The sequence below is a fragment of the Zonotrichia albicollis genome, chromosome 2 (assembly GCF_047830755.1).
Source record: "Zonotrichia albicollis isolate bZonAlb1 chromosome 2, bZonAlb1.hap1, whole genome shotgun sequence".
Lineage (NCBI taxonomy): Eukaryota > Metazoa > Chordata > Aves > Passeriformes > Passerellidae > Zonotrichia > Zonotrichia albicollis.
In genome coordinates, this window is record NC_133820.1 from 34,649,383 (window position 1) to 34,664,554 (window position 15,172).

At 36.9% G+C, this 15,172-nt stretch overlaps 1 protein-coding gene across 1 annotated transcript in view; it reads right to left on the minus strand.

Annotated features, from left to right (window-relative positions):
* The window catches only part of NME7 (NME/NM23 family member 7), an 89,329-nt gene that overhangs the window by 33,969 nt on the left and 40,188 nt on the right, over positions 1-15,172 (minus strand). The window contains exons 8-10 of the mRNA XM_005486166.4: positions 6,328-6,392; positions 5,458-5,526; positions 1,678-1,779 (exon numbers count right to left, since the gene is read on the minus strand). Of these exons, the coding sequence (XP_005486223.2) occupies positions 1,678-1,779; positions 5,458-5,526; positions 6,328-6,392 (236 nt within the window). The remainder of the gene's footprint in view (positions 1-1,677; positions 1,780-5,457; positions 5,527-6,327; positions 6,393-15,172) is intronic.

The window sequence follows — 15,172 nt, forward strand, 5'->3', positions numbered from 1 at the left end:
CCTTAGCCCCTTTATCCTCGGGGACAAGCTACAAACACTTTCTCAAGAGACAGATTGACTTCAGGCAATGATTAGTCTTGAGAGCACCTGCAGTTACTGTACATAGGCTTTATGTGCTTGGTGAATCAATTAATTTGCAATTTAGACAGAAAACAGTGCACAGAAATAAAACACATTTGCCTGTCTTCCAAACATACCATTAGTGGAACTGCTCTGAAGTCAGTGTCCAAAACTTACAGCCTGTGCTTCCACTAGAAGCAGGCAGGTACTCATTTTCACTTCACAAGTCAGACATTAAACCATTACCAGGGAAACACAAACAGCATCACTAGGTCACTGAGGAGCAAGAGATCTGGGAGACCGGAAATTAGTTCCCTCCTCTGTGGTTTTCTTCTGTTACCCAGAAAACCCATCAGTTTATACATCCCTCAGTCCCACAGCTCATCGATAGCTGCTTACATAAATTGTATATTTATTACAGTTTTTCATGTGAGTAAGGAAAACCAATGAAATTCCCCTTATATAGAAACAATTGTCTTTCATAAATAAAAGTCACTGTGATGTTTGCAAGCATACGTTGATTTTAATTCATCAGATATTAAACAAACAGACACATGAAAAGGATGTAATAGGCCTAAATAAAATGACTGTATCTTTGAATGTTTTAAAGACCAGTAACCTTAAACATGGAATTTCAAACAAAACTGAAACCACTGTTTGTGTACATTACTACTGATATACCATCCAACAGTTAAAACTAAGTCAGATAAATGGCTTATGCTCCGTTTACAAGATGCTAACCCAGTAGGGAAATACTTGAATGTTACCAAACAGAAAAGGCAATAAAAGTTTGGATAATGCCTTTAACCTGTGCTTTCTATAATGAAAACTCTGTATCTGAAGAAAAACATCCTGAATAACTTGTTCTCCCCTTCAAACATTCATTTGTGTGATTATTTTCCAAGAAGATTGATGACTTGCCTCAAGTCTGCCACTAAAACATTAAATAATAACAAGAAAAACATACAAGCCCTGACTTCACTGCCTCCATTGCGCCTTTCACCTCATTCTTCTTGTGTGTAGAGCAGCGTTCACTGTTTAACAGAAATCTGCAAACTTTTTGAGACAGTACTTATACCTGTCTTCAAACTGCACACAGTATTACACATATGTAATTATACACCTCAAGAAATGAAAAACAAAAGCTAGAAGCAAACAGGTATGAGAACTTTGACACACTTTTTTGTTTCCTTCCTTCTAAAAATCAAAGGAACCTATTTTTCTTTCCGTTTCATCCTAGGAGAATGCCACTGACTGAAGAGAATTAACATGTGATCACACTAGCATCTACAAGAAATAACTGTTCATTGCAGGGCTCTGAAGCTTGGCATTATTATATTTGTGAATTCTTGAACAGATTTTTGCCTAGATAGCTTTCCTTTCACATAAATGTCATCACAGTATTTTATAATCTGGTTTAGGTAAGATCAGAAGGGTTGCTAAAGGATTTGCAAATTAGTCCACCAAGGTCAGTGTTTGACCTCTTATAATAAGGTAATACTGACATATTTCTAATGAATGCAGCAGGCATGTGGCAGCTATACCACACTTTGACATTTTAATTCACTTTGCACATCAATTTTTTATGCTTTATTTATCCCTCAAGAAAGTACTTACAGGGTCAGAAGGACCACAGAAGTCTCTGAACACTTTTGAAGGATCTAATTGTCTAATCTCCATTGCTATGCAAGGGCCTGAACACAACTCTGAAACCATCTCCTGGAAGAGAAAGAAGACAGAAAAAAAGTTGAACTCTTTGGGTTTCAGCAAGGGATGCATTTCTCCCCAAAACAAGGCCCAAACTTACAGGACACGAACAATTAAGAAACATGCATTTAGGAAAGTGAGGCCACTCAACAGATACCATTAGTACTCACCGCAAAAGAAATGTTTTCCATTTTGCTACTTGGTTTAGAAGGTGAAAATTGAGAAAAATTGGATATTCAGCTTCAACAGGATTCTGAATAGCATAAAACTGCATCCACAATACTTTAAATTCTTTTGTAGGTACATCCTTATTGATCTGGACCTAGATTCCAAGGCAGTATCTAGTAACTTGTCAAACTAGACTGAATCACTGGAATGTACTTTGCTGGGTTTTAAACCTGGAAAATCACGCTACGTTCAGCCAGTTCCACAGGCAGCAATGTACTTTGCAGTGCTCCCTACCAGAAGCACAGTACACAGCCTATCTGTTCTTAAACATACACTCATTTGATGGCTTTAAGTCATTAAAATGTCTCCTGGGCTTTTGGCTCTCTCTGTCTTTTCCTCACAGATTACTAGAGAAGCTGAAACACACAAGCCAGCAGTATCTGTGCCTGTGGCACAACCTGTCAGGGAAAGGGTCTGGCAACATTCTTGTGATGTACTAATACCAGGATCTCAGTAACAGTGAAATCATCTGTTTCCCTGGAGTCTCCAGGAGAGTAAAGAGACATTGTGAGTTCTGTGTGGATGATGAAGATGGGTCTTAGCTTTCATAAGCTTAAAATAACCCTGGGCATTAGTGCCATTTTGGAGTTTGTTAATTAGAGGTATAGGTTTCACAAGCAGAAAGAATCTATTTTGATGTTCTAGTCTGACTTCCTTTTTTAAATCATGCCCTTATAATTGCATAGTTGTCTTGAAATCTGGACAGACAAGTTTTAAACAAATCAAGACAATTAAAGGAATCAAAACCAATGAGGAAAGATGAAAGGGCAAAACATGCACAGAAAGTAAGGGAGGATAGGTAAGGACTAACAAGGTTCTGCAATCATTCCCACCAGCCACAGGCAGATCAAAGATGAACCACGGCAAAGCACACAGAGTGGATGAAAGAGCAGAAGGAAAACAACAACTAAGTCCTTCTCTTCCTTCTATGAATTCTGACAGAAAAGAGATACACAATGACTATGAGTAAAGCAGCACTGTTGCAAAAGCTACTATCCTCATACTGGATTCCATACTGAGAACGTGTGCCTAAGCTCCCCTCTCTGAATTTTATCCAGTGCCTCTATCATCAACCAGATCCTAGGAAATTTAGGTAGAAGTATTCCTTAAGGACATGGAAGGAGTGCAGACTAGCTTCATGCTCTACAACATAAATAAATATTTTAATTCCAAAAACTGTTTTATCACCAACAGATCCTCTGTTCAAAACAGGTCAAAGAGGCACGTATTTCATTCTGCTAAGAAACAGTAAACAGTTCCTCCCTCTTTTATTGTTTCTGTCTCAGCACAAAGATCCCAGCAGCAAGAGTGAACAACATGACCGAAGTGACTCCTGACTCCTTCGTTGCTGCACAGAGTTGAGACCTGAAGACCAGATGCCACCAGGTACAGCACAGAGGCAGGTGCTTCTGTGTCAGACAAGCCTGCTCTACTTACACAGCCTCATCAAGTCCAGATCTGAGTCTAACGAGCAGACAACATTTGTCTGGTGAGGCACCTATTACAGCTACATCAAATTTTCTCTGGCAAATAGTTTATTCATCAAATAGCATGGTTTGTGGTCAGCCAGAACCATTCCTGGAGGTGGATCAGGATTTTTGATTAACAAAGTGGATTCTGAGCTGAAATAATCTCACTTCTTTTTCCCCATTTTCTATTCTGGCTAGAGTAGGAAATAAAAGCAAAACAGCACAAAAACTGAGCAACAGTATGTAAAATCCCATGTAGGAGATGCTCACAAAGCTAAAATTTTGGGCAATTGTCCAGCTTTCTCTTTTCACAGAATACTTTAAATACAATGTCAAACCTTTATCTGACTGACAAGAAATAACCAGAAGAAATGGAACTACGGTTTTTTAAAAGGATTTCTGGATGCTAGTATCTTTTCTGCTGAGTTATTTTGGAATGATAAATAAAATTTAGATCAAAACAGATGGTTCTGAGTCACATATAGAAGTGGTCATATTCTTTCTCCAATATCCTATTTTGTAACACACTTTCCTATTTGGACTGCACTGCAATATCCATTGCTGTTCCCATGTGTGCCTTCTCCAGAACCTTTTACCATCATGATTAGCTTTTCTATGTTTTCCTGCTTTTCAGATATTGAATGCATGAAAATATGAATTTGATTTTCTTTTCAACTGAGTCAATCCAGCACATATAACCTGCAGGATGGAGCCCCAGATTCTCACTTTTCTTGACATCACCTACAATGCATTTTATTTATTGACTTACCTTGTTTAAATGTCCCCTTCCCCTCTGAGTAACTCTTCAATTTAATTATATAACTAAAATTTGCAGCTTGTTAGAGGGTTAGAGATTGTGCAGCCCAAGAGCTGCAGAAAATGGCAGAGAATTTCCCATTTTGTTCAAAGCAGAGACTTTTGCAGCACTACAGGACTCCTCAGACCCTGAAATACTGGTCAGATACTTCAGTTTTTAAATTCTGCCACATACCCACAAGTATGCCTGTCCAATCTCCCTTTGGTACTTGTCAAAAATTATGTTCAGAGGACACTTTATGAGTATTCCCCAATCTGAGAGTGAATTAACAGCACTCCTAACCTATTTAAAGACAAATCTACAAACCTTGTTGAAATAAGATAGACTGAACAATCATAAAGGACGAAAAAAAATAATAAAAATTTCATTTTCAAAGTAATATTAGTAAATATGTAGAAAACTTACAATAATGTAACCATTTAAAAATTAAGGATAATTTGCAACATAATAGCATGGCAGTGAAGCTAAACTTATTACTATGAGTAAATTACACAGTAAAGTAAAAATCACTATGAGTAAAATGAACCAAAATCCTCTGAGAGAAGGTGATCCAGAAATACAAGCTCATCTTCTTGTATTCCCATTGTTCTATCTGCAGTCAGGAAGTTTTACGTGACAGTACAAGAAATCATAACACTGTAGAGAGTCTCAGATGTCCACTGGGATTACAGCATATCTCAAACTTCTTAAATTTTCTGAATATTTATGAAAGTCAGATTGACTTATATATAAGTCAAATGACTTATATATGACAAATAAACAAAAGAATAGTTCAAGATGCCATTAGGATAGCCTCCAACACAGCAGCCTCATTGTAAATAAAATGATAAATATGTATTTTGGTCCAAGCCACTCTTACAATATCCAATCAAATAAAGATGCAGGTGTGAAGGAGTCTCATAGTTCAACATCAATAAAGTAACTTTTCTGGGGGAAGCTGGGGACATGACTCTGTTTTATTTTACAAATTCCTCAGCTGAACAATTTTCATTAAAGACTGTCTTAGATTATGACACACATAACACAATTCTCACAATGAATTAATTTATTTGAGAAGAGACTAGAACTGCTCAACAGAAGAAACCACATCACAATCCCAAGCAATAACAAATGTGGTCATTTCCTCACTTGAGCATATTTTATTTTTAAACAGATTCTTGTTAAACTTAGGCTTACCAGGTATTCAGGGACAACGCCTTTGTAAATCTCATAAAATTCTTCCACATTTGGACGCTCCATGTTGACCTAAAAACCCAAAATGTTAGCCAGTCTATATTAAACAACAACAGGAATACATAGACAGCCATTCTTAACCAGCAAACATTCAGAATTCTCTCACTTTTACTAGGTAAAAGGAATGGCTTTACTACTGTAATATGAAGCTTGTCAGCAACTTAGTGATAGCACAGGCAACATAGCACACAGTACCTTTTCTACATCAGATACAAGTAGACAATGTAGCATTGGTTGATCCCACCAAGAAAGGCACTATTCTTCATTTGTGATAGGGATTTGAGTGATAGGAGAATGTCAGGTCTTGAGACTTTCACCACAACTGAAGTGCAGGACTCTTGGGAACAATCTCTGTGCCAAATCCCTTTAACTGCTGAGGTATTCAGGGTGTCAAAACCCCTAAAGTACCTTTAAAAGCATTCCCCATAATTCATACTAAATATATATTTTTTAAAAAAAATAAGGAAGGATATTAAAAATAGTTTAATTAATCTTAGCTAGTACATTTTGTAAAGATATCTCAAATTGCTCTGGAAGAGACAGATATAATTACCTCCCCTGCTAACTATGGGGAAACTCAGATACAGGGAAGTGAAGTGTCTTGGCTCAAGGTCACCAAGCAAACAGAAACAGATTATCTGATCAGTCAGATACTAAAACACAAATATCACCAGGACAATGCTGATTCCAAAACACTGCTACAGCCTGCACAAGAGTTTTATACTGCAGGAAGACACCTGTGCACCGCTATGACATGCATACAGCACTACTCCAACTTCTGTTTATCATAAAAACAAACAAAAGGAAACCTACCATCTGCAAAGCTGAGATCTCAAATCCTTCCTTGAGGATGGCTTTTATAATCTTTCCAGAAAGCCCTGAAGAAACATGGAAAATACAGCATTCAATGTCAAAAGCAGATTTTACAACTGAAAAGTATTATGCCAATATACTGCTTATTCTCAAACTGAAAAAACAGTGTTTGTGTAATGCTTGAGAGGAAGCAGAGAACAGGGCTGAGTTCACACACTCTATGTTCTTTATGAGCTTACACATTGATGGTTTCAAATAATTAAACTCCCTGCAGCTGCTGAAAATAATTTCTACCAAAAAAGGTAATTAGCGAAGCCTTTTCTTTTCTCAGATCAACTGTAAAACACCCGGTTGCTGCAAGACGAAGATTTATATTTTTAATGAAGACCCACTGGCAATACTGATGCTAATCAGTCATCAAATTCAGAGCACCAGCTGTCTTTTTCTTTTTGCAGGTCCTACTTTAAGCCAGCAACAATGCAGGATGATAACAAATGTTGCCAATAAACTAGCACAGGAGTTAATGTCTTCTATGGGAAAATCACATTAGTGCAAAGTAACCTATTCCTTCAAAGTTTACAGCTCACAAATATGCTATTGCTGATGATACTGCTTGCTTTTTCTCTCCAGAACACATCCTCAAAGACTGACTGATATTGTAAAACAAAACATGGAACTTCAGAAAACAAAAACCACTGATTTTCCACTGAATGTATTTTTTAGATTTGCCCGTGCTTATAAGATCAGGCAATTTTGGAGATTATGGATTATGTCAGCCAAGCACAGTACTCTGTATGAGTGAATTTCACAGAATCATTGTATTTTTATAGAACACAAATGCCTGTCCTCTAGTACAATTTGTGAGAAACTACAAATTTCTGTACATTTATCTAGAAAAGAGTTAATCACAGAAGAATACCCTGTAACGAATCATTACATCAGATGTGACTCCTGGTCATCAGATCCTTTTATTAAGTAGTCTTTAAATTTCAGGATATTTAGCACTGCACAAAGTTAGGAGATGAGAATAAAACAAAGCTAGTATGGAAGATATAGCATGCTTGAGATACAGCCTACCTGGGGCATAGGACTGGGGAGCTTCCTACCACATTTAAAGGTCAGTGGAAGCTCTGAGTAAATGACACTGAGGGTTGAAAGGCTTTCAAAATTGTATTTAAAAATGAAAACGAAAAAAAAACCAAGCATGTCTCTGAAGTATTTGCTACCGTATTTTCATACTAAGTTTGTGTAGAAAAACTTTCCCTCTACAAAACACTGCATATTTCTTCCAAAAATCTTCCAGCTACTGAGAGGAATATCTGAGATTTCAGTGCATACTCAGTCCATGCAGCTCTTTGTGTTTATAGAACATAGAAACAAGCAGAGGCAAATACAATTCCTGTCCCACTATACTGTTCCACCATGTTTTGGTGAAAGTTCACTTCTGTGAACCCAGAGGAAAAAAAAATACCCATTTTTTAAGATTAAAAAAAAAATAAAATATTGCAACAGCAAAATGAAGGGTCTTGGACAGGTTTGCCCAGGAAATATAAGAGCACATCAGAGAAAGAACCCCGAGCTCTGATTTCTTTTTGTCCACTCTGCTGTAAAGGCTGAGCAGCTCAGATGCTTCCACACAGATTCCACTGAGGCAGTGAGCCTTCAGTCTTGTTTTCAGAGATAAATGGGCAGTTTGTAAAGAGATCAAGTGACTGGCTGGGAATAATTCAGGAAATGAATAAATAAATTGAATAAATAAATGAATTTAACTAATTAAATATGTGACACAGCATAAACATTTCCTCATTCTCAAACTTCAAAGACAACACTCTGGTCAACTGCTTCACCAGAAACCAGCAAAGATGAAGACAAGGCACTGGAAGATAAATGGTCACTCTCCCTTGCAGGGAAAAAGCTATTAGAAACATAAGAGACAGCTGCTTTGCCTGACAAATATCCATTTTACATTTAGTCAGTCAAGAATGGGCAACTTGCATAGGCACTCTAAGACAGCAAGCATCTAATTAAAATACATCAACTTAGGGGGTATTATGGAGATCTGCTTTTTACAGAACTTTTGTCTTCAGCAGTTTTACAACCTACAAATAAAATCCATGTATAAGAGAAGAAAAGGGGGACTCTGTTCAGCTTTCTGGACTGTTTGTCTACTGAAGTCACTAAGACCTATATCTTGTGTAGAGAGGAGATAGTGTCCTTTAACAACAGAAATGAAAGTAGGAAGGTATTTTGCATAAAGGTCTTTAATACAAGGTTTCTTTAATAATTGTGATAAATCTATCAAGATTTTCCTCTCCATTGTATTTCTGAGTTCACTCTCACTTATCAGAGCAGCAGAGCACTTTGTTGCTCCAGACAGATTGTTCATGTCTTCAACATCCAAAAGGCTTAACCAAAGGACTTATTGTCATCATTCAGAGAGACAGACATCTCACCCACAAAATTAAAAGTGCCTTGAGGAAGAAAGGCCATGAGATTTCATTTATGTTTGCAAAGCAGGATGTTAGCTCCACTTCCAGGATGTGGAAATTGCAAGTTGCCAGTGGCAGCGCAGATCCACAGATCCAGTGACTTGCTCTGCCTTGTCCCAGTTTAGGCAATCCACGTGTCATTTCTCCTAGGGACACTTTCCTTTCAAATTCTACCTGAACCAAAATAGAAACAAAAAGCACAAAGGTAATCCCCAAGCAATCGAAGAATGCAAGCTCAAGGCTCAGCCTGGGATCTGTCTGAGGCTTTCAGCTAGTTGCATGATTGAACTGGGACATATCCTCTTTGGGGGCAGATAAGGCTCAGGAAAATATGAGCTAATTAGAGTGCCATTTCAGCAGCTTTCAACAGTTCTTTTCAACTTTAAAATCCAAATCTGTAGTGAAAAAACAACTTTCTAAGGACCCTTCAAAAAGGGTCAGTGGATGTTTAAAATGTGATTACAGTAAGAACACAAATCAAAGCCACAGATTAGGCACCAGTTATGATAAATTTTCAGTCACAAAGCACAAGAGAATCCCAAACATTACTAAATACAACTGAGGGAATTTAACACTAATCCAAGAAAAAAGAGTGAAAGAAAGGGAGCTCAGGCACACATTTTTTGTCTTCTGGGCAGCATTATATTACTACACACCTAGTACAGGACATAATAGTTTTCCAATATAGACAGAAATAATTTTCCAATATATTTTAATCAGGTAAAATTATAAAGTACCAAGACTTCATCAGTTACATTAATATTATACAACTTGGTTGCTTTACAACATACAGTATTTGAAAATTGTTCTTCATTAAGAAACAGAAAGTAGCAGGGAAGACATCAGACTGAAAAATATTACCACTGTTTGCAGAATTATGCATTGGGATAAAATAAAACAGTTTAATGCAAGTCACTTTAATCAATGAGCCCCAGCAGCTGTGCTACTGGGGAGCTTTCAGTCCCAGTGCACCATGAACCACTAGGAATAGGAATGTTACATTCTCTTCCCTAGAAGAGAATTCTCATTCTCATTCCCAGCTCTAGGAATAGGAATGTTACATTCTCTTCCCTTTCTTCTTGACCTGTTTCCTAATTTAACCATTCCTCTGACAAAAGCTCATTAGGCAAGATAGCAGACTGCTTTCAAATCAAGGCAAGAACTAGATTCCTCATCTCAGCCTCCATATGTCATTTTTTTAAATCCTTCCAATAATTAAAAATAATTCCTCTTGAACATCAGGGGTTTTTTGACAGGAATACAAAAACTGCCATGACTGATCAGATTGATGATCCACCTCATCCAGTAATATACTTCTAAAAGTAACCTCTACTGGGTGCTTAACATATCACTAACTATAAGTAGAAATTTAATTTAATGCTTTTTTCTGACATTTTGAAATGCAATTTTGCTTCATAGTATAATGAAATAATATGATTCTTTACTGCCAAGTGATAAGATCCTATTTCAAAACTCCAGAGAATCACCATCAGGCTTGACTCCAAGAAAAGTCCTTTTTGAACTCTAGAAGATGGAAAATGGGATTTAGAGTTGGGCTCCCCTGCAATATATTTCAGTTGAAGTTCTTGCTAATCTTTGTTTCAGACAACATTGGAAAACACTGGGCAGTAAGTAAATAACAAATGTCCTTCTCAAAAAGTGCACTTCTTCCTATCAGTTGGTCAACCTATACCCTGAAGAACAAGGTTTCTCGCTCTTTTCTTCTTTTTCTACTTCGGAATAACACAACTCTAGGCATGTTTACTATGCAGCATAAATACACCATTTCTAGACTCCCCAAAAGTTTGGTCATGGTGATAATCTATAATTATTGGTCTTCCAGCCCCACTGTGTACTGTGTGAAAAAGGATATGCAGTCATTTTTGCACCTGTGCTCTGGCACACCAGGGAATGACAGAGGGTCTCCTGAGTGACACACTCTGGGCCAGCAAAGGAGAGGGGGACCTCAAAAGCCTCCCAGGCTGGTGATGAGGAGGAAAAGAAAAGCCAGATGGGGGAGAGAGGAGCATGTGAGAAATGCTGAAAGAATATTGTTCATAGTGATAGAGTCCAGGATTTTCCATTATCCCTCATTTCTGTCTAGGAGAAACCTAGAGGAGAATATTAAAGGAGAAACTTGAGAAGATTGAAGGGCAGTTTTACAGAAATTTATGGAGAACTTTGTCAACACTGCAGCACTGGTGAAAACCTTTACAGAAAATATTCATCTGAAAATACTAAAAGTTAAGGAGTGAAAACAAAGATATCACACGGCCTTACTGGAAAGTAGAAGTCAGGATACTGCTAGCACAAGAAAAATTATGCATACAGATATTAAATCTCAGGGGGCCTTGAAACCAAAATGACCAACTATGTGACTCAGCTGAGAATGGGAACTGACAGATCCAAAGGGGGGGAAAGGTTCAAAGGCTTAATTTCAGCTGCAACTTTCTGAACTTCTGTGAACAAGGCAAGACCACACGCGAATGGGAGACAGGGCATTATAAGATGCAGAATGATGAAAAGCCATAGAGACAAAAACGTATTCTGGAAATTCTTACATGGGAACAGATGGGAAGAGTCACACTCAGCATTCAGATACAAAGGCCCATAGAGAAATTCAAGGCAAAGATCAGAACCAGACTATACAAAGTATCCAGCAATTTGGCTGGGCAGTGTGAGCCATTGGAGAAGAGAATTTGGAGAAGAAAGCAGTATTATGAACAAAAGTCAATATTTGTGCCACAGTTATGCTGAACTCTAACTGACAGCTGTATATCTGCAAAAAAACCCAAAACCCAGAATAGCGTAGTTTTCTTTCTTTGTTGTGTGTTAAGAGAAAGTTTCAAAATAAATACCCAATTTGCTTTGCTCTTTCTTTCACGATGTTCATTACTTTATACTCCTTTAGCACATCCAATCAGATTTTATTTTTCTTTCAACTTAAGAAGATTACGATCAATCATTCCGGCTAGTAGAATGTTTCTATGGCTATAATGAATTTCATTTATTTTTGCTTATTTCTTAATAACAAACTAAACATGGTATCAAAAACTAAATATGATATCTTATTATATGGATAATAAAATAAATAAATAAATTTAAATAAATATTATCATATGGATAACTATTATCATATGGATAAATAAAATTATCCATATGATAATACCACTGGATTATATGAAAGCATTCAGTATTGTAATTCAAACCATTCACAATCTTAGTAACATTTCTCTCCTTTTCTCTGGTTATCCCTGCTGAACACTGTGCATGAGACTTCTCATTAATGGTTACAGCTACAGAGAGGAAGTGGTTAAATTTACTCCTTGGAATGTGCATTAGCCTATAATTACAAACAATAACTTTAATCTACTATTTCACTGTCAAATTAATTTGGAGGTTAAAATCTTCATGTGATCCCCTACAATCTGGAAAGTTCAACAACTCACTCTCCTAGAACAACAGTAAATACACTGTAAGCTCTGTAATTATTTTCCACTTGGCAAAAGACTATGACATATTCCTATATTCTGTGTCTTGGCTGTCTTCAGATCGAGTATCTTGCCTTTCTCCTTACACTCTGATTTGAAAAGGGTAGTAAAAGAAGAGACTTCAATATATTTACATTTTGCTTGAAGGTACAGTGAGTTAGATTAGGCAAGGTCACATTTTTTTCATTTTTCTAAAATGTTCTCAAAAATTTCTGGTAACTTAAGGTTCCATTACATCACCAAACATCAGGCCAGTGACACACTGCAAAATATTCCTTAATGATTACATTAAATCTTCTTTCTCCTAAATTAGTAAATATGCACATATTTTGTAAATGTACTTAGAGAAAGCTGTATATCCCTGTCCTACCTACCTCAGGTTAAATAAATTAAACCCATACAGCTTTCATTGGCTAAATCTCTTATTCTTTTGCTCTCTTTTTCTGTTCTTTTTGAAACAGAGAGCCCAGAAATTGGATATGATAAATTAGTTGGATTTTCATTAAGCAGAACTAGTGGGTACATAGTGAACACAGGTTGTGCCTGTTTTATCACTATACCAACAATTTGCCAAACTTTTCACTGATACTCTGCCAGTTCTTCTTTATTTTATATCTTTGCATTTATTATCCCTTCTCCACAGTAATGTTATGCAGTTTATACTCAGTTTCATCATCTTTGCATCACTTAATTTCTGTAATTCATAATGAATGTTCTGATGTTCTGTTCACAGAAATGTTCTGTTCACATCCTTCAAAATTTCAGTAGGCACCATGTGTGAACATTGCAAGCACGCTCTAACCTCACTCATCCAAGCCATCAATGACAATATTGACAAGAACTGGCCCCAGGATGCCTGATAAGACTTTGTTTGTAAAGCTCTTTTAATCTGACGTGCTCATGGCCAGTCCTACATTCAGGAAGACATTTAAAGCTATGTGGATGCCTATGTTGTAAGGATCTAAACAAACAATTTACTCCACGAAAGGAAAATTCTGGTTTCCTGACAGCAAAGAACTTTAACAAAGGCACTGATAACCAAGTGAATTAGGCTATCTTACACTGTTTTACCTTCCTTTAGAAAAGGCATACTTGGAGAATTCAGAGATCAATATAGAATATTTTCCTTCACAAAAGACATGTTGGTAAACGTCCATCAACCAGAGTGATTTCAATGAAATTATACAGTCCTGATTAATCAGTTTCCTTGGTATGAAAAGAAGTTTCACTATCCTGGTCCACTCTTCTAATTGACTTTTCTCTAACCCTTTACAAGTGAAAATCCCAAAATGCAGTAGTAAACACTCATTTCTAATGTCTCTTTTTTATTTTACAATAATACCATCGTCCCTGCACAGAGATGATTTCCAGTAACATGAACATCACCACTATAAGTCTACTGAACACAGTAGCAAATACATTTTTTTCCACTTGGAAGATACTTATGAGCAAGGATTGGCTGTGCCATTTGATCTGTTTGGTACTCAGAAGTGTATCTCCTCCTCTTCCATCCCATCTCAAACTGTCAGAAAGGATTTCCAAATTCAGTTCACCTCCTCCCCTACTAAAATCTATTTAAATGTAAAATATATTTTTCGTACATCAAAAAAATAGATGTCACTTTCCCAGTAGTCATTGAAATCAAAAATCAGTCTAAGCTGGGAAACCAATGCCAAGGTGCTAAAAGTTTAGGCAGAAATAAACCAAGAAACACTATGGGCTTGGTTTCAAAACCAAACATCCCTGGCAAGGAATATCCATCACTACAACTACAGCAAAGAATTAACAACACAGATGGAAGCGTATGGATGACTGATTTCATGAAAGCTAAATCTTTTTTATTCTAAAAAACGGTGATGAAGGGACAAAGTAGGTTGTTTTCACTTTAACTACTTTTTTCTAGCTTCTCTAAAGAGAAAAACACCCAATCAACCAAAAAAAACCCAGCACCACTAGACACCACCAAATGTTTCAACATCCTACATAGTATATATATTCGAGGAAAACACAAGAAACAAACGGCATTTCATTTGACATAAAATACCTCTCCTCCCTGGGCAAGTCTGTCTGCAAAAGAATGCCTGCAGCTGAAAGCAGTGTTTTACTAGTTAGTCCTCACATGACTGCAGCACTAAGATTGCCATGTTGCATGTGGGAATACCCTGAGGTCACGTCTCAAACCATCCACTCTGAAGTATCTGCAAAGACTTTTGTTCATTCCACAATTTATTTTTTTTTGCTTCCAGATTCTATCTACAAATAATTCCTTCCACTTAGCACTCAGTCTTGTAGACAAAATCCAAAGAAAGGTTCTACCTGTAATGGGGTATAAACTCCACTGCATCTGCACTTCACCTTTCTATTATCTGCACACTTATCACAGACAGAAGATGTACTTTCAGATAACTTACGAGAAAATTGCACTCCTCATTTTTTCTCAAGCCAGTTTTCTGAAAACCCTATTCTAATTCTAGGTCTCCTGAAAATAAAAATACTTAATTCCTCAGACTTATGCCTAAAAAGGTAAAAAAAAAAAGCCAACAATTTCCAGAGTTTTTATATCTAATGAATACAAATTGCCTTGAGAAAAACCTATGAAATAGATAAGTAGTGCTAAGAGTGATAATAGATTTGTATCTCTACAATACCATCCTCTTTTTCTTTTCCAGCTTATTCAGTTTCCTAACGACACACAAGTAAGTACACTTAGCATTATACCGAGGTGAACTGAACATTTTCATAGTGATGCCTTCTCTTTCAAAGAGCAACAAGTCTATTGTGTGCCAGGACAGTCCTTCAGTTGTCTGCAGTCAGATAATCCACTACAAGGCCAGATTCCCTTGCTCTACACTCCTCACTCTCTCT